General features: G+C 38.1%; 1 protein-coding gene across 1 annotated transcript in view; it reads right to left on the bottom strand.

Annotated features, from left to right (window-relative positions):
- LOC108804757 (centrosomal protein kizuna-like) overlaps positions 1–20107 on the bottom strand; it is a 32329-nt gene that overhangs the window by 6708 nt on the left and 5514 nt on the right. The window contains exons 3-5 of the mRNA XM_018576629.1: positions 12362–12497; positions 5802–5937; positions 2319–2384 (exon numbers count right to left, since the gene is read on the bottom strand). Coding sequence (XP_018432131.1) covers positions 2319–2384; positions 5802–5937; positions 12362–12497 — 338 coding nt within the window. The remainder of the gene's footprint in view (positions 1–2318; positions 2385–5801; positions 5938–12361; positions 12498–20107) is intronic.

The following is a 20107-nucleotide window of genomic DNA, read 5'->3' on the forward strand; positions in this document are numbered from 1 at the left end:
TTTCCTCAATTGTGAGAGGAAGGAGATAGCTCTTAATTCTATACAGTTTGTTAGTTATTTTTAGTTATCTTATATTTTGCCTTCCCTGGTTCCTCGTCTCATCAACAGGCTAATTACATTTTTAAATAACACCGGTTTTCAATAAATCCCTTTTTTTAGACGCAGTGATGCCTTCAGCCCCGATACCTGGAGTGGGCTGGCTTTTGGGAAGAGTTTTGTACATATCTAGATGCTTTGCTGGTACCGTGTCTGTCGGAGTGGGCATTCCTAGACAGGATGCATTTGCATGCGGATGGCCCAAGCTAATAACCACATTTGATGCTGAGCCTCCGTGATTAAAAATAAATAAAATCCAAACAATGAAAAGGACAGGTCAGAAGCAGTAAGGCTTGAGATTTCTTGAGATATCGTCCCTCAAAAGTCCAAAGTTTTTGAACTTCTAGGTCCTCCATTCTTCCCTTCAACCTTCACGTCACTAGGGTCTCCTGGAGGAATCAGTGAAAGCTGCGGAGGACCCTGGAGATAAAACACTCCTAGAAGTGTTTTTTTTTCTGCAGACATCAGGGGATTATTTCAGTGTTCACAGGCACGGGCAGCTGGAAAGGTAAGTACTATATATATTTTTTTACAGGTATAGGTTTCCAGGGCAATTTTAATATAGCGACAGGGTCTCTTTAAAGTTCACATTTCACCACTTTCTATATGTTTGTAGAGTATTCAGTTTTCTTATTTATATGTACTCGCTTTGCTTTCCCTCGTTTAATGTTACTTTATATTCTTGTGTGCTTTTGGCCTTGCCCACCTTTTCAAATTTTACAGCATGTCATGGGTAATCTGGAGACTAAAAGCCTCTGCACAGAAGAAAATGGCTTCTGTAACCACTCAGACTTGACTTTAAGTCATGCACAGTACACCCCACATCCATCTGGAGGAGAAAACCAGTGCATACAGGTAAGTTTAAAGGCTTTTGTTAAAGCTTCCATCTGCCACACTAATGTATGCATTTAATAGGTTCTTCCCAAGAAGTGACGAAAGATTGTGTCAAAAACACACAATGTTGAAGCCCACATAAATTGTAATACCCATAGAGAGCATCTAATGCATCTCAGGGATACAGGTTAAGAACCTCTACTTAACCCCCGTGTGAAAACAGCAAATCACAACTAAGTCTACCTACAAGTAGAAAGATTTTTGCTATATTTGTGTGATCAACAAATATAATTGAGGTACAGTTGCTAACAATGTTAACTTGACCACGCCAACATATCAACTGGTGATACTGTCAAATGGGATGACATACATGTTGAGTGATCTGGTTAATAGCCTTGCCACATCAATCAATATAACAATGATAGTTAATCTAATAACTTTATTGTAATTATTCAGCGGTCCAGTGCCATAGCCCTATTATGTGGTTCCCATACTCTTAGTTAAGCACCCTTGGTCTACAGGAATAGAGCTGCAAAAGCACCACTAACCATATCATTGCTCAAACCTCAACGTGGACAATTTGTATCTATACTTTTTATTTACTAAAGGTAAAGGTAGCATACACAGACTTTTAAGCAAGCATGAAACATTCCAGAACCAACACTGAAGACCTCAAACAGGAACTCATTACTGCTTGTTAGTAAACTCTGACGCTCTGTAATAATATATGGACGACCTTAGATTTTCATATCTAGTTATCCTTTAAGTCAGAGTAGAAAATAATTTCTTGCTGTGAAAGAAAACCTCATGCAGAAAAATCTTAAACCTTCTTTTGTAATCCATTAACATTGATGAAATACTCATCTTGACTACCTTTTGTACAGGATCACCGCTGATCAGTGGTGTTCATAATGCTCAATAGTTTCAGAAAGAAACACAGTCATTTGAACATCTGCTCTTTGATAAACGGAACACACTACACTTCTCATAAATAATCCATCACAAATGGTCTTACATAAAATACGGATCCATCCTTCGTAAACAAAGTCATTTTGAAGTAAGACTTTCCTTCTAGCATATTTTACTAGTTTCTACCGAATTTACCATCCATTTACAAAAGAGTAGCAGTAAATTAGAAGCATCTGCGTGTTACGCTGTAATTGCTGAGCTATGCCTATTAAGAAAAGCACAATCTAAATAAGCAAAGGTCAGGTGATAGTCCTACCACGACAATGGATCTCGCCTGTTGCCTTCACTCCCTACTCGTTACTGTGTAAACACCTCTGTTTACTCTGCATAGACTGCGTTTTTGTAAATAGCTGCTCATTTGTTTTATACATCCCCCGGGGGTGTTGTGCTCGTTGCTTTTATCCAGAGATGGCTTTTACCTGCCACACGTTTCTTCTCTAGAAACTTTCCATGTCTGCTCTCATCTTCACACGAGCTTCTGTCGTCTGTACATTGAGACAGAAAATAATGAAACATTTCAAAGGCGTGATGACCAAGCTGGCTTAGTTCCAGTTAAACCCCGTTCTTTAAGTATATTTTTTTCCTTATACTGTTGTTATCTCAAGCTTATTGATCTTGGCTTCGACTTTCTGGTTCTCAAAAGAAAAAGCCTACTGTGAACTTTTTATCAAATAGGTTTCTTTTTCGGCCTGCTTCAGCTGCAATGATTGAGCCAAGCAGGCTTCTTAAATTATTTATGCTTTAACTAGATGAAATAAAAAAAAAGAGAGAAGAAAAAAAATGTATATAAATACCAACAGTGTCTCTCTGAATAGCAGGACATCTACAAAAAAAATGGCAACAAACTTAATTAGCTGGAATCAAAGTTGCTTTTTCCACTGCGAATAAAACAAGCATGCACTCAAAAGACCTAAATCAATGTGCCCAGCTTAATCATATAAAGGGTTTTTCATCCTAATTGCCAGGCTCTTTAGATTTTGATGAGATGGATACTGAGGAAGATAACCCAGCGAGTGTATATCATTCAGTCATTATCCCAGACTAAACTTTGATTATTAAAATGGATTCTTGGTGTATATGGCCAATGTAATTGCTTTGTCTATATTCTGCCTTGACATAATTAAAACAGATCATGTTGTGTTCATCACTGCTTTTATTTTGGCAAGCTGAAAATAAAACATGCATGCAGCAAAATCATTTTGTTCTATTATATTATAGAAAACACCTGCAGTTCCCTTGCACAATAAATAAAAAGGAAAGCATATGAGATGCTAATTGCCTTCCAATCTACAGGCACACCTAACAGATACACCTCCCATAGGTTCACCAACAGTAATAGCTTCATATATTACTCTCATCACAAAGCAGCACTAGCACTTCTTTGAGACCTACAAAAACAGCTTTGAAAGAAAGACACTATTGGTAACAATAGAAGGAGATGTGAGATAAAGTGCGGTTATAAAAGACTATATTTAAAATTATACAAGTAATATTTTAAAGTGTATGTAGGTAAAACCTTTTATATTTAAGTTTAGGAAAGAGTAGAGGTGGTTTAGACCCTCTGTATTTCTGTCTGTGTATTTCTGTCTGTGAATGGAAAGATTCACTGGTCATTTTGTCCTGGGACATCGAAAATGTTAGAGCTGTCCTCAGAAGCAAGGAAATCTTTTAATGGCTACACCTGCTTCAGGACCTCTTTCTAAAAAGTGGAATTCCCCTCACTTTGGGAGGTTTCCTTTAACTTCCTGTGGTATTTCTATAGGACAGGAAGTAAGGGGAAATAACCCCAATGGTAAACAGACAGAAACAAAAAATTACCTGGCAGGGGTAACACCCCTTCCCTTCTCTATATAAGTATAAAATCAGTTCAGATTTCAAGCTGTATAATTAATTGTTTTTTGGTACCGAAGATGGAGAGCTAGACCTCTAAAGATCTTTGAGTGATTTTAAAAGTTTGCTTGCATTTCTACCTAGATACTGTAGGCTGAACACCAAATGCCTAAATAAACTGATGAAATATATACTGTATGTGAGAGCTGTTTTACCTTCCAAAAATATATTTATTCCTGTCCATTCAATTCTCAGATTTACGCAGCTCTGCCATTCAGCACAACCCTGCCTGATGGGGGGGGGGAACCAGATCATTCTTGGCTGTAGTTTCACTTTTACCAAGAGGTCTCCTTCCCACCCATGCCCTGTGACTGTCAGTAAAAACTGATGGTCAACTTTATATCACTCTACTCTTCTCCGATCAGCATGCTTATTGCACTGCAACACACAATTGACTTATTGTGCTCTGCTGTACAGGAACTACAAAACCTGATTTCAAAATGTAAAGTACATACACCGCTTTGATTTAAAATACATTTATGGCTAACAGTTCACAGAATATAATAGCCCTGAAAAACTCACATAAAAGTGTTGATGCAGTGGTACTGATGCCAGAGAATATCTCCAAATTTACCCCCGCGGTGTCACCCGATTGTTCTAGGGGTTGTGCATCTCGTGGTACCATTGTTCATATTTGGTGAGGTTGCCGAAGGTCCAAATTTGTGGATTAGAGTATATAAACTCATTAGCTCTGTCCTCCATTGTTCCTTGGCACAAAACCCTGTGAGGCTATATTGAATGTGAATATTCTGACAAGATGTGAAGGTGTTGACTCACCACATTTTCTTAGCTACGAGGCAGACTATAGCCAGATCATGGAGGGAAGCTACTCTGAGTTTTGGAGGAGAGGTTAGGCAAAGGGTCACAGGCACCATGATTAATTAGAAGCTCACCGCCGCTGTCAACGATACTCACAAGGTATGGTCCCCCTGGGTGGAATATCTTAGACGCTCTGGTTCTGATCACACATTATTGAAGCTTTAACCTATGTGTCTCTAGCTGTGTAGGTTTTCCTCTCCTTCTTCCCCTCCCTGCTTCCGCCCTTTTTTTCTTTCAATCTTTGAATTGCTTTTTCTCTGCCTCTTCTAATTGTTTCTCTTTTTTCCTTTGGATTCTTCTTGCATTAATTGACATTAGATAATATCAATGAATTGTAGCCCAACTTTATTTGGAATGGTGTGATAACACAGTCATCTGTGTTCCAGCTCACTGCTATTTCCTTGTCAGAGTACACTACTCAGTATCCATGGTGTATGGACATGGTATCTAATTTAACCCTTTTTTCTATTTAAATTTAGCTAATGTGGATCACTTTAAACTTTCGTCTATCCTACTGGTAAACCAATTTCTAAATTCATATTATGTGTTTCTGGTGATAATCTATGCTCTACTTTGCATTGTATATGTCATTTTTCTTTATTTTCATTTACATTGTTAATGCTTGAAAATCCTAGTTAAATATTTGTAAAAAAATACATTTATGGATGTATTAATTACTACAGAACTGCATTAATTTGTGTCATTAATATCTACCTGGAATTCAGCTTTAAAGGGGTTTTCCATACCCCTTCGGTAGAGGGACGCTGATTTATATAGCTACCTGATCCGGTAAGAAGCAATGGTACTCATATTTTTTTAAATTGCAAGGTGAACTAAATCCATCTGTGGTTCTACACAATGCTCATGGAGTCAGTGAGATGCTCATACAAAGAGTATTTTATTGCTCACATTTGAGCTTTACATCCATAGCTGCAGCACATCAAGTAACACTGTTGCTGAAGCAAAGTTTAGAATGAAATCAAAAACTTAAGCCTCAAAGCTTTGCAATTCTAAATATGTACAGTATATCATTATTGGCATACACATAAAAAAACAAAAACAAAAAGCTACAAATACAATTCTAGATGTCCTGTTGCAGTTATTTAAATTTGAAATCATAGATTGTGACCCCCAACTCATTATTGTTATAGACTTTATATGTCCAAATATTTCTGATCAAAATCTAGACTTACCTTGAGGTTTTAGTTTATGGTTTTTATTATGGGTAGGTTTGACTGGTCCTTCACCCGTTGAAAGAGAGGAGCTTTGAGATTCTGAAGTGGAAATGGAGGCCAAAACGTTTTCATTTCTTGAAGTCTGAGTTGGATCCTACCATGAGAAACAAAAAATATAATAACTTAAAGCTGTAGTTGAATCTGCTTATATTTTGCCTTGCCTGGTTCCTTCTTTCCCCCTTCATCAACAAGCTAATGACTTTTTAAATAAAGCCTTTTCGTTACATACTCTTTTTTTTAGACCCAGTGGTGTAATTACAGGATCTCAGTACTTCTCTATGAAATGTAGTCATAGAAGAGCGCTACCACCTAAAAAATTGTTTAGATGCTAAGCATCCTGTAATGACTAACTGTTTAATTAAATTGGTTGATGAATAACTCACGGTATTTCTGGATGGAAAGATCTAGACGGTCAGGATCTAAATGGTCTAAGATCTGACCGTCTAGAATTTTCCATCCAGAAATACTTCGCTGACTGCACGGGACTGCAGGGAGTGCATGTCCATCCATGACATCACAACCGTGAGTTATTCATCAACCAATTTAATTAAACAGTTAGTCATTACAGGATGCTTAGCATCTAAACAATTTTTTAGGTGGTAGCGCTCTTCTATGTATAATTTTGCCAAACACGTTACACGGGGCTCCTCTCCCGGTTGTTGAAGAGCTTTTGCACACCATTTTCTATATAGTTAACAAGTGAGAAACCTGACCATATTACAGTTGTGCGCTTTCATGCATTTTTTGTTCAAACTCTCTATGAAATGTAGGCCGATTATAGCTGGTGGGAGGTGCTGTACATAGCTAACATCAGTGAAAACCAAAAAGTCAGAATAATAAGCAGCTCTAGAGATAAAAGGCAGCAGAAATTCTATACACCTTCCCTCTATATTTTGAGCTTCCCCTTTTCATTCTTGCCTTCTGGGTCAGAGAGGATGGCCATAAAGACACTTTATAATACTGATGCACCGATACCAGTATTAGTGCAGATACTGAACATTCCACAACTACATTTGCAGTAGTCTTCTATAGCCGGTGCCATTCTGCATTGCTGTATAATATATTGCTGAGATTTTTACTCTTCTGTATAGTAACCACCGCTCCCACCTCACTCCCGTGATGGACTACAATCTCAATACAAATTCGTAAATTATACATCAGATTGTAGTCCATAACGCGAGCGAGCTTGGAATGGTGGTTACTTTACAACACACACAGGGATCATGGGGAACAAAAGTAGCCACCCTCCAGAAGGAAGAACAGTGTCAGCACCAATTCAGAGATGATTTGAGAATCTACAGCCGAGTCATTTACAAATAAGCCAAACTTTTGTTAATAGTTAAGGTACTTGAATCTATTTTTAAGATTTAACTCCTGAGTTTAGTGTCACTTTAATTCATCTTCGATAAGGCAGAAATGAATAGACACAGCCTGGTGTCTTTGTGAAGCATCAGTCACAAAGAGGAATTTCCAAACAACCTTAGTAGTGACCCAGGCAATCAGAAACACCATATGCATACTTAGGGGGGGTGAAGGAGGGGTACAGAACGTTAATTAGCATCAATTGCCAATGCTTCTCTATTTGTTAAGAACCACGTGCTTATAAAAGTTCAAGGTGGAAAATCCTTTTAAATGTACAGTTGCTGCAATTTTTTTTTCCAAGTTCAATGGGCAACTCTTGCTTTTGATAAAACTGTTAAAAACCCAGACAAAAGGAAAACAAAAGAGCTGTAATTTCATAGATCCATTAAAACCATTCTTCTAAAGGAGCTTATTAGCTTGAGTTGAAAATCCACTATGGAGGATAAGTGCCACGCTCTAATGAACTTTCAGTGTCTGAAGGGAGATTCTCTAGTTTACAAAAACGAAATTGCTGTGTCTCAGTATAGAAAGTGGAGAACTGAAAGTTTTATTGTAATCTAATCCATTCAGCGTTACATTTAATCGGTCCAGTGTAGCAAAAAGTATTGTAATCTAGTAAATGTATTTGGTTAATATTTGTACTGATATTAATTAGTATATACATCTCATACACTTGTTCATATGGTTTGAAAACTTTTTCCTAAAAGAAAACAACTGTTGCTGTAATCGCTGAACATGTGTTAGCTGGAGATGGGCTGTTAGCCCCTTAGTCCCCGTTCGAAATCTAGGTGTTATGTGAACGTGTGCCAAATGCAGAAAAAAAATGCATGCTTAGGCACGAGTTCACAGAACGCGTCAAAAATGCGCAATGCACTTGCAGTGCCATTACTAGTGGCAAACCAAAAACGGGGCTGGGAAAATTTGTTAAATGAATTTTTATTCAACATTAATTTATCTACGTAGTTATCAGTTGAACTACAAGTGGGCCTAAAATAAATTTTTAGATGACTTTCACATTTGAACAAACCTGTTTTTGCATATTTTTGCTATTGTACTAAAAGATGTATAGATTTTGCAGTAGAAGGAGCTTTCTCTCTCCCTAAAGGTGACCCTGTCGCCACATGGGCACAGCGCATCACTTTTATCCCAAGTTGAGCTTGGGTAATGAATCAATGGCCAGCATCAGTGAAAATAATAAAGAAGCACTGGATACAGAACTCACCATATCTCTAACACTGACTCACCGATCCAGCACCACTTCTCTACTGGGTTACATTATGCCCAGTGTCATTCAACCCACTTTCTGCAAGACCCGGGTTTCAAGGACCCCCCTCCCACCCTGGACTTAAGTAATTACAACTCAATGTTTAGAAATAGGGGGCACCAAACCAAAACGTGAAAGAGTCCAAAAGTGCCTTTAATTATTCATAGTAGGGATATTCAGATACCAGTGTGGATACTTGGCATTTTACCAGGGTCGCAGAGGTTGCAGCTAGGGGGACCTGGCTTTGGCGCTCCACCACTGTCCTGAAATAATTAGTCTGTAGTGTTTTAGAAAAACTGTCACATGACAATAAACCAAGATTTATCAGTACTTGTTTGTGTGAGTACTTGGACAAGTATCAGTACTTGTAAAAAAAAAAGTGGTATTGGTGCATCACTTATATATATTTATTTAAAAAAATCATACATTAGAACAGGGATGCACAAATCCCAGGTGCTCCGTATGCTCCTTAAAAATGACAGCCGCCATTAAAAGACTATGGGGGGCTATTCACAAAGGAGCTGAAGGATCCAGCTGTAACTTCGGCTGATTCTTCGGCTCCCTTCGGCCATTGAAACAATTCGGTTCATTCGAACCGAAGGGCTGCTGTACTGGCTATTCATTCTAGCCCGTACAGCAGCCGAAGGCGGCCGAGTGCCTCAGCCGAGTCGAAGGCATATTCTTCGGCTTGACTGAACCGAAGTGACACCCGAAGCTGGGCGAACGGCCTGCAGAAGGGCTAGCTGTAAGCCCCACAAATTACAGCTGGGCAGAGCCAGCCGTGATCTCACGGCTGGCTCCGCCCAGTTGTAATGACAGATCAGTGTCCCCAAATGACCTGGGGACGCTGATCTGTCATTAAACAAGGACAACTGGGCAGAGCCGACTCCACCAAGTTGTTATTCATTGGCCAATAGGAAGCAGTTGGGCGGAGCTGTCACTGCTAGCTCCACCCAATTGTTTATTTTTTTATTCTTTTTTTGAAAATCTTTATTTATTTTTTTCATTTAATATTTATTTACATTTAAAAAATATTTATTCAACTTTTTGTTGGAGGAGAGGAGATTGCCTCATGGATATCAGATAGGTATCACTGATATACAGTCCTTGAAACATCACCAAGATGAATGCAACCTGACTGTTTTCAACAGGTATCCGTGTGAACTGAAATAATTACCCCTTTTAAACACATCTATGAAATTCCAAAGATATAGATTACATCCCCTTTTATATTCAGCATCGAAGAGGGTCATAGCAGTTAAAGCATACAACTACAAATGGTTTGAATTTTTATGCAAGAACAAATAGCCACTTTACACAAAGCGCATGTGCTTCATTCCAGGTTTAATGGGAATTTCATACTCATAGTAATTAAACTAACTGCCTTACACTACACAATGCTACTAAGACAAGCATCTGCTATAATGGAGTGAATTAAGCTTGCTTACTTGTAGACACATTCCCCCGCTACCCGGTAGCTTACAAAAGACACCAATACAAGGTTAATTTGCTTCGTTCCAAAGGGCATATTCCAAGGCCACTCTCCTAGTTAGGAAAAGACTCCAAGGCTAGTCTCTTACAAAGTGAAGAACACTTTAATAAGCTATTAGACGACAATGTCACTCTAAGAAATACAAATGAAAGTGAAACCATGAAATAACACAATGGAAAGATATCTCTATAAATATATTCATGTATGGATCCCAGTCTCCATTATAATTTTTACGGAATTCTTATCAACATTCTAAATATTTTCCCCTACCCCACAACTAATGGCAGTCTGTATTCATGTTACAACATGTTTTAATGAATTCCTCACAATGTGAAGACCAGGGAATTGATTAAACAAACAGAACAAATTATAAGTGTAATACTTAAATAATACTGCTTATAAAAAAAAAAAGAATAAATGGAAATTGCTGCTTACATTTATCATGTTGTTCAGCTATATTAGAAGCATACGTCTTATAGAAGGATGTCTTTGACTATTCATCTATCTGTGACATGCATGCACATGGAGCTACCACAGGCTGAGATGGTCCACTAAGCCCAATAGACTGGGTGGGACTTAAGCTGCTCTAACAACGATCCCTGAAGTGTTGAGTCAGGGGCAACTCCATGTTTATTACTACTGTATACCCATGGAAACTTACCACATTAATTGATGTGAGTGATGACTTTACATCACAGGTACACACGTCGTGATCCAAGGAATAATTTAAGTTAAGAGTGATATAAAAATAGACAAAAATCACAGATTTCATTTGCTTGAAATTTCGATGCTTCATTCAAAATACTACAGCAAATACCCCTCCTTGTTTTGGGAACTACTACAGACACACAAACATATTGAACATGGAACCAGTTTTCATTATACTTTATTAATGAAAAAAATAAAATGCGACTGGTTAACCCTCTTTTTCTTGTATCAGACTAAGAAATATATATTTTTTTTAATGTTCCATACTGCTGCATCACATGTAAGGCCAGAATTACACCATCTTAATCTCAAACATCTGTCCCTTCACTAAGGGAAGCAAAGCATGCTAATCCTGGTTGCCTTTACTGCTCTTTTTAAGAGTCAGTGGTCACATTCCTCAGAACTACTGTCATGTAAAGCGATACTTCTAATGAGTATAAAGTTCACTTATGCATCCACTAGAACATACATCCAAGATAACAGTGCACAAAATTAGGAGTGTCAATGACACCTGTCCATCCCCAATGGCCAATGTCCCTTTAGGGGTTCTTCATTGAATTATGATGTCTTTGTAAATATGTAGTAATCCATTTTGATGTAAGGGATGTAATGACTTCCATTTTTAAGTTGCATCCAAACATAAAAAACAAGTCCAATTCCTATATTTTTCAAAGTACAGAATCAAAGCAGTGCAGTATCGGCTATGACAGGATGGATCACTTAGTACTGATCGGCATTTTCAGATATGAAACATAGGTTTAAAAAAGTAAAAAAATAAATACATTTTACAGACTCAACACCACTGTTATTTCCTGTTAAATAGAGTCTTTACTGTCTTTTGATAATAGTCACCAGGACCAAATGGAGGGGAAAGTCTTCTCAAGGGGAACACAAGACAGCAATAAAAACAAAAACTAAAAATAAAGTTTTGCCATTGCATCCATTTTAATGACTTGAGCTACCCACAGCAGTGGCACCGACTTTGACAATTTAAAATATGGAAATCTGTGGATGTGCTGATAATTTACTGTGAGGGGCACAGTAAACCATGAAGCTACGAATCTTAGAATTATTTTTTACTGAGAGACCACATCACCACTGAATATCAAGTTGATACCTATACTGCTTTTTGACATGTTATGCTAGATCTCAAAGTTAGGATCTGCATATGACTTTCCTAAATGACTATCCAGGCCTGCCAACAGCCCACACAGACAATGAGCATTACCCTGCGGAAGACCAGGATGAAAATACATGCCTGTTTTTCATCCATAGGTACTGGATTTTTCTCAGGGCTACATTACGGTGTGGTTATGGGGGCAGGATCCTAAAGGTATGTCAAAGTACCAAAGAGTGCCTACAGATCAGCAGAGGGTAGGTATTTCCTGAAGATCAGTTTGCCTTAAACAACAATGATAAAAACTGTTAAATAGAACATGACATTCTGAAAAAGAAAAAAAATGAAGTCAACAAACTGCTCAAAGTAACAGAGAAAACAGAATGTTGCTTCTTATTTACAAAGCAGTTTCATTTGTTAACCTGTTCTTTGAAATGACAAAAAAACATATTCCAAGCCTTTGCTGACGCCAAAATGGTTAAACCTGGAACATTCCGCTCTACAGAAAAATCTTTAAAATACCCAACTTGTTAAAATAACTAGGCACATTGATTATCAAAACAGGCATCTCCTACCTGCTGAGTTTTCATTTCATCATTCAGTATCAATGCGCTGGCAAAACCTGCTGGAACACCGCCTTTCAAAATCCCACGTTCTTTCAAGAAAGATACATGGCCAAGCAGATGGTTTCGCAATAATGGAGAGATAGTCCTGGAAATAAAAATAGACAAACTAATAAGATCCCTATCTTGTGTATATCTGTATATTAGCAGTGTAAAATTAAAAATGAAATGCTTGTTTTATTTTTTTGTTTACATTATACATAAAATACTCATATAAAAAGCATGCTGCTGTTTTGCTACCCTATCTTTTAATTCAAGGTCGATTGCTTTTATATCTTCAGCAGTAAAGAATCTATGGACACTTTTCAAACTAATCAAAGCAAAAATAGAACGGATACATTTCAAAATTCTGATTAAGAAAAATATCAAAGTTTTGCAATAACTAAAGTTTATCCACCATATATTTTAGTTGACGTCAGCTGTTCATGAGATGAAATCACCTTTCCTTTTTTCAGAAATCTGGCATTGGGATCTCTGCAAATAACTGTCATTACCATTACTCATAGAAAGATAAGTGGGACTCTACAGAGGGATTGCTCGAGTTTGATATACCAGGGAGGAAATATTTCCTCAGGCACGCATTGGAGATAAAAAAGCCAGTGGATAGTTCAACCCATTAAGATCTGCCCATAACCAAAATAACAGTTCTGGTGGAATGACCCTTTAAATTGTAATCAGTAATACATTTGTGCATAGCAATAACCCTTTGTGAGTTACTACTAAGTCAACAGCGTGTAAAATGTCACTATAATCACAACGTGCTTCATGATCCACATGATATCAATGTGAAACCCCTCACATTGCCATTAAAGATGTTCTCGAAGTCAGCAGGGCATAATGCACATTTATAAAGCACAATGCTGTTGTAAATGTGCAATAGTTGCTTTTTTAAAGCAGTGGTAAGCCCACGGTAAAGCCATACCATGGCATTTAAATGAACCTCTATGTATTCTTAGTTAGGATTTCTAGTTTTTAAGATTACTTTTATTAAAAAGTTCTAGGCTTAAGAATAGAATCCGTGCAGAATGGTAAAGAAGAAACTTAGAGCTGCCAACAAGATAGAAAGGAGGACCCTGGAAGTTCCCAATATTCACCAGATCCCCTATGGTGGAATTAGAATTACATGACAGTCATGGAATGTTGTCCATGAGATGGCCTCAGTCATTATAATGAAAGCTAGACAGGTCAAAGGGGAGTCAGAGTTATTAGACAAATTCAGGGTCAATAATTAAGCGTCAAGTAAGTCTTATATCTAGCAATGAGGAGATAGGACAAAGGGCGAGACAGAAACCGAGTCGGAAAGTGTAGTGTCAAAAACAGAGCAAAGTATAAACGTGCATCTGGATGTAGCAAGGTGAATCCATGAGCTAATTCATTATGACAGGCAACTTAAGTGGGGAGCATATTAACCTAAAAAGTGCATGAGTACGGATGTGCTAGGCCATGCTCCGAGAGGACAGCTGAAGACATAAAGTGCAAACTGAAACTGGTAAAAGGTGTTAGAACTCTACGGAGGTGGAACAGAAGAGCACCAAGACCCAGGAAATGCACCAGTAAAAGCCCTGGGAAAAATAACTGATCCAGAAACATCTACAGAATGAGGCATCAACAACCAATTCACAGACAACTGCTTAACAGTGCCCCATGTGGCTGATCAAGATGTTGGTAACTGCTGACCACAAAGCTGGAAACACACACAGAAGGCGAGTTCATGCAATGATTCTTTCTACTGCTATGACTTCTGCCACAGATTTAATAGAGAATAACAACAAGTACCGTGTTTCCCCAAAAATAAGACAGTGTCTTATATTTTTTTGGCCTCAAAAAAACACACTAGGTCTTATTTTCTGGGTAGGTCCTTTTTTTTTGTTTTAATGTACAACAATCCACACTTTTTCATGTACAACAGTCTACATGTATTCATGTACAAAAATATGGTGATCAGGGCAATCAGGGGTGCCGTACCTTTCCAAGAGCAATTTGCTAACCAATCACTGGCCAGAATGAGCGAAGCGCACTTTGACTATCGATTCCTCACAGGCGCAGTGCATTTGGTAACACTCCGCCTGTGACAGGAGCCGGCGCTATAGAGGAGGCATCTGCTTATGCGGCTCTGCTCCCTGCGGTGCCGCCTCGCTTCCTCTAGCGCTGGCACCACTGAGTCTCTCCTGCGGCTCTTCAAGTTCCCCCTTATGCCACCACCGGCCCTGGGAATGGTCACAACTAGGTCTTATTTTTGGGGTAGGTCTTATATTTTAGCAATTCCCAAAAATAGTACTAGGTCTCATTTTCGGGGTAGGTCTTATTTTCGGGGAAACAGGGTAGTAGTTAGTCACAATCAACTGGACTAAAGATGGCCAAAACAGGAGGGTACCATCAGGAGAGACGTTGTGTGCTTTGCTATTTTTGCCTATTTTAAGTTGCTTGTCATGTAAACAAGCGCTTTCGGGGCCACGCAGGGTCCCTTCATTAGTCTTGGCATTCTGCTATCCTAAAAGGATTTTGATGTGCTGGTGACATTTCTACCTTTTGCTGATATTTGCGGCGCCATCTGCAGTCACTGCGAGCATTCTGCCATTACAAGGGACTTTCGGTAAGGAATGCAACAAGGAAAAGTATCTATTTTCTATTTTTACCTATCGCTTCCCTGACTTCTAGCTTCATGAGTGCTTTTTACTCTTATTTTTATCAAAAAATGTATACATTGTTTACTACACTAAAAAGCACTGCTTTTTCTTTGATTTCACTTCATTTCTGCTGCTGTTCGGCTATTGCCAAAAGGTATAAACCAGAAGGCTACTAGGTGCACTTAACTGTAAAAACGAGACCTCTTTGTTGGATCCCTGACTAAGACTGTGCACTTCTGTGACACTACCCTGTATAAGAACCCACAGTTAGTACTGGTGACACAAAGCATCCATTTTAATCTTTGATCGTGTGCACCAAATCCTTCTCCAGTAAAAAACGAATGTTTATGCAGTGCACCCTATTTATACTTTTGCTGTTATGCATATAATTTATTAAGTGAGGTATCTGCCAAAATGGCATAATGGGTTACTGACAGTTTAAAGTTGTGGTAAGTTATTTTTTATTTAATAATAACCCAGAAACACTGTGCATAAACACTTTTTATTACAGACAGGCAGACAATTTGATTATTCACTATGCTTTATGAAAAGATATAGAAAAAATAGTTAAATAAACGGCATATAGTAAATGGGTTTGTAGATTAAAATAAATACAAAATCTTTTGTCTCAGACTGAATAAAAAAGCCTTGCAACACTATGAATAATTGAACTGTATAACTGAGGACTATGGGGGAAAAAAAATATTTCTTTCTTTATTTAAAAACCATTGTCTTTGTAATGTATGCAATTGTATTACTCTATCATTATGACTCTCAAGCTTGATACTAATGATGTATATACAACTCTGTGGCATACAATCCTTTGTCATCTCCTGATTTGAAACCGCGCTTTATCCTCACAAGTACAAATGTAAAATTATAAACTGGATAACACATATTTCTACTATACAATGCTTGATGAAACATGGGCAAAACATAATGTTTTTTATGGACATAAAAGATGAAAGTGATAGCAAAGAGATGTATCTGTAGTAAGTGTTTGTACATCTATTAAGTTTCAGGTAAGGTTGTAACTCTTTCGCTGCCCGGCATTGCCTGCTTCTTTTGCACCAGTGCAGATGACAGTTTTTAAACATGTACTTTAAGAATTTGAATGAAGTTTGTAAAAAGACCTCCCTAGCCATATCATTTATGAAGCCCCAGGGCTTATAAAAATAAGAGCTGATACCATTGATTTTGGATATCCCATGTTCCACAAATATTTACTAAAGATGGGGACATACAGTACATGTCCGTGACCTTGATACATGTCCACCAAAACTAGAACGTTTCCTTGGTAAAAGAAGGGAGGTAATGACAGACCTGGTGGACATACGAGAATTTCTGATCTGGAATGAAGATATTAAGTGCCTTTAATTTTGCCTTCAAGATTTGGCAGATAACACCATTTGGGTTTGGGGATGGTGAACAAGTTGGAGTAAATCCCCTGAAACTGTTCTGCCACAAGAACTGGAGCAATGACACCTTGATTCAGAAGACCTGAGAGGGCTTGATGGAGGTCTGCTCATCTGTGTGGTGATGCGGGCACCCAGGCACCTGAGACACAAGCAGTCCTAGTATCCACACAGGTTAACAAATATCCCCCCACTCTGAAATATTGGGGTGCACTTTTATGCCAAGGAAGGTTCTGTGAAGATGTGGTGGACTTTGAGCCCCAGACCTTGCAGGTGAACTAGGAGCCAAACCTGGGGGATCTGGACATGGATGGTGCATAGTTTAGGAAAGGTGCATTTCTTAACTGATTGAGAGGGAGAAGATTTTGTAATTCATTCCTTAGGCACCAGCAGCACCCTTGATAATGGCATCAAAGAGACATTGTCCATTGAAGGGGCACAAATAATACATTTCTTTTAACTAATTGTTTTCCTTACAAAACTTTTACTTAAAGCTGGAGTTCAACTTCCAATGTTGCAGATGCCTAATATCCCTAAATATATAACATTTCCAGAGGGATGCCCAATGGCTTAGTTTTTTTTTAAATTTGCTAGTATGATTATGAATATATTATTTAGATATTAAATGTTCTACTGCAGTTGCTAAGTTAGAATTAGTTTTTCCCTGTCCTGGGAAATCTCAAAGTGGTCAACTCTCTGGGCAACACTTTGCACAGTGAGGATATTATAACCATCTGTCAACACAGTCTTCTGTACAGAAGGCAAGTATTGAGAAATTGAATCTTCCACTGAAAACGGATGCCAAGCTAGTGTGAAATAAAAAGCCAGCAAAGACCATAATGTGCACAGCAGTCAGATTAACAGGCCTGTATCTTTATTGCACAGGGCTTGCTCTGACCCGTAGCCATGCAGACTGTATTGTCCGACACTTCAGATGTCCCTATTGGAGGATTTTCTCTCCTCTGTTTGATGACAGCTGTCAATGCGGAAATTGCCCTGGTTTTCTGTGATGGTGACTTTAAGGTTTGGCTGGAGTTTTACTTTATGTCCCAAATGCAGCGCATTGCAAAGCTATCTAAGCTCACAGAAAATTGTCAATGCCATCCTTAGAAGAGCTTTAAGACCACCAAAATGGGTCAAGGCAATCGGATGAGGGAACTTTCCCTTTGCTTGTAGACATTCAACTGGCTTTCCCATTAGCTTTTTATTTTAACTGGAGAACCTCTTTGAGTCCCTTGGAAAGGATTCCACACTACTGGCAACCACAACAGGCCTTTTATTTCCCAAGGGCTCTCTCCAGTATAAATGTAAGATCTTCACCTGGAATAGTAATTGATTAAGACATCCCCTATAGAGCTTGGGAGGATATATCTCAGCATGTAACAAACAATCACTACTGTAAAAATTAAACTGTTGCACTTCTATTCTCACAATCAATTGCTTAGTTTCCTTTTTCACTAAATGGCAGGGTCACAGACCTAAAAAAGCCTTTGTTTTTAATGTATAACATATAATGTGTTTGTTACTGTAACCTCCTATAACTGTTATGCTATGCTAATTATTCCCTGATTTATGCAGTTTTGTAGTTCTGCTCTATCTCTATGTGATCACTTGCAGTTGGATCTTGATCAAGCAATTATGTATCTCTATTAGCATTTGTACCTTGATTTTATCCCCCGCTGCTCTAAACGGGGTGTTTCTATGGTAACTGTCTCATTGTTGTACCATCGTTTCTATAAATTATCCTGCAGTAAGTCCTGTAAATTATTTTTATCTATGCATGCAAATGATATTTCGATTTTTAGAGGTGCCTGTATTTGCTGCCTGTGTAAAGTGTCCATGTTTAGGAAACGAAGAAATAGTGTTAAGATGGAATAAATGTATCAAAAACAGAATTATACAGAAGCTGTAGGTTTAAAAAAAAAATTATCACTTTTTTTTAACAAAGTAAATATATAGTTACTTTTAAACAACCATTTTAAAGCATTTGAATAATATGTATATAAAAATAATGAATGAGATAATGAATTGTATTAAAGGTATAATTTGTCTGGGAACTTGTAGGAGAACTGATTTAGATAGGAGGAGAAAATGTAAATGGTATTGAAAGACAACATCTTTTAATTATATATAATAGAGAATAATTTAAACTCAGCCTAAAATCAAGTTGACCAAAATAAAATTATTTTTTTTTACAGTCTGTGTCCTGTTGGGGAGATTTCCCTTCATTTCCTGTCCAAGAGACACAACAGCAAGTGTGGGAAAATATCCTCGAAAACGGTTGGCATCAGATCAAGTGTCACCAGTGGAACAATTCTTCTCACATCCTTTTCTAGTGACAACAATGAAATTGTTGCTTTCAAAACACTCTCTGTCCCAGTGACAATGGTCACCAGGTCAAATAGAGAAGGTGAATCTAACCACCAGGGACACTGACAGCAACAAAAATCTGACAGAGTTTTTTTTTTTACCATTCTCTACTCCATAAAAAAAAAATTCTTCTTTTGTACCTAACTGACTAATCTAATATAAATAAACAGTATAGATTTTTTTTCTTCTGCATTTTACATGAAAACTTTGCAAACACCCTTTCCCTGGCATCAGCAGATATATCCCTCTAGCTTGCCCTTCCTCTGATGTGCAATACTGAAGCAGCAAGTCATGCCCTTAGTTGCTACAGCCTACGCACCGCTTATGCACATTCCGATTAGAGAGCCAAAGCAAGACAATGACAGGGAACTGTATTTAGTGTATACCACAAGCACCACACAGATTAGTTCTTTAAAAGAAGGTTTCTGCAATTTGTTGCTCTATGGCTACTACTGAATTACAGTTCCTAGCTTACCACGTAGCCAAATTGTGTATGTATGACAGTGTGTCTGGAATATGAAGAATCTTTTTTCAGCTACCAGACTCCCATGGCGCAGCTCACAGCTGTCTCCTTAAGCATCAGGACACACTAAGCCTATATACAACTGTAACAATCAGCTCCAAAAGGCAGAATCTCACTTTGAAGTGGGTTTTAGAACCTCTTGGTATCTAGTGGTTTTTGTCCCCATCCTCCTGGAGACTAGCATTTTCTTTTTTCAGAACCCCCTAGTATCTAACTTTTTTTCTGCAAAATCTATTCCAGCAAATAAACTGCCACCTGCCAATATAAAGATATATGGCACATGAAAAGAAAAAAAACATTGGTAGCGAGTGGCAGAACATTTTATTTATCTACTATGTATATATTATAGCATTGCCAGGCAATAGTACAGTGTAGTTTGGCAACTTTGGCACCCAGGACTCTCATCCGTACATTGGCTGTGATCAGCCGTACATCGGCTGCCTTCGGCTGTACTTCAGTTAGCCGAACATGCTCTGCATATTCGGCTGAGCCGAAGTGCAGATGGACTTCGACTCAGCTGATCTAACATCTGGATCCGCCTAGCCGGAGCTGCGGCAGCTCACTTGCTGCTGAACGGCAGTAAATGAATAGCCGAATGCTGCCGAGCGGCATTCGGCTCGGCTATTCTGCACGGTACCTCCGTGGTACCAAGCAGAATAGCAAATAAGTGAAAAGAGTTTTTTAAAAAGTTGAAAAAATATATTTAAAAATGTAATAACATATTAAATTTAAAAAAATAAAGATTTTTTTTAAAATTAAAAAA

This window comes from Nanorana parkeri, unplaced genomic scaffold, assembly GCF_000935625.1.
Source record: "Nanorana parkeri isolate BGI_ZX_2015 unplaced genomic scaffold, ASM93562v1 scaffold72, whole genome shotgun sequence".
NCBI classification, from domain to species: domain Eukaryota; kingdom Metazoa; phylum Chordata; class Amphibia; order Anura; family Dicroglossidae; genus Nanorana; species Nanorana parkeri.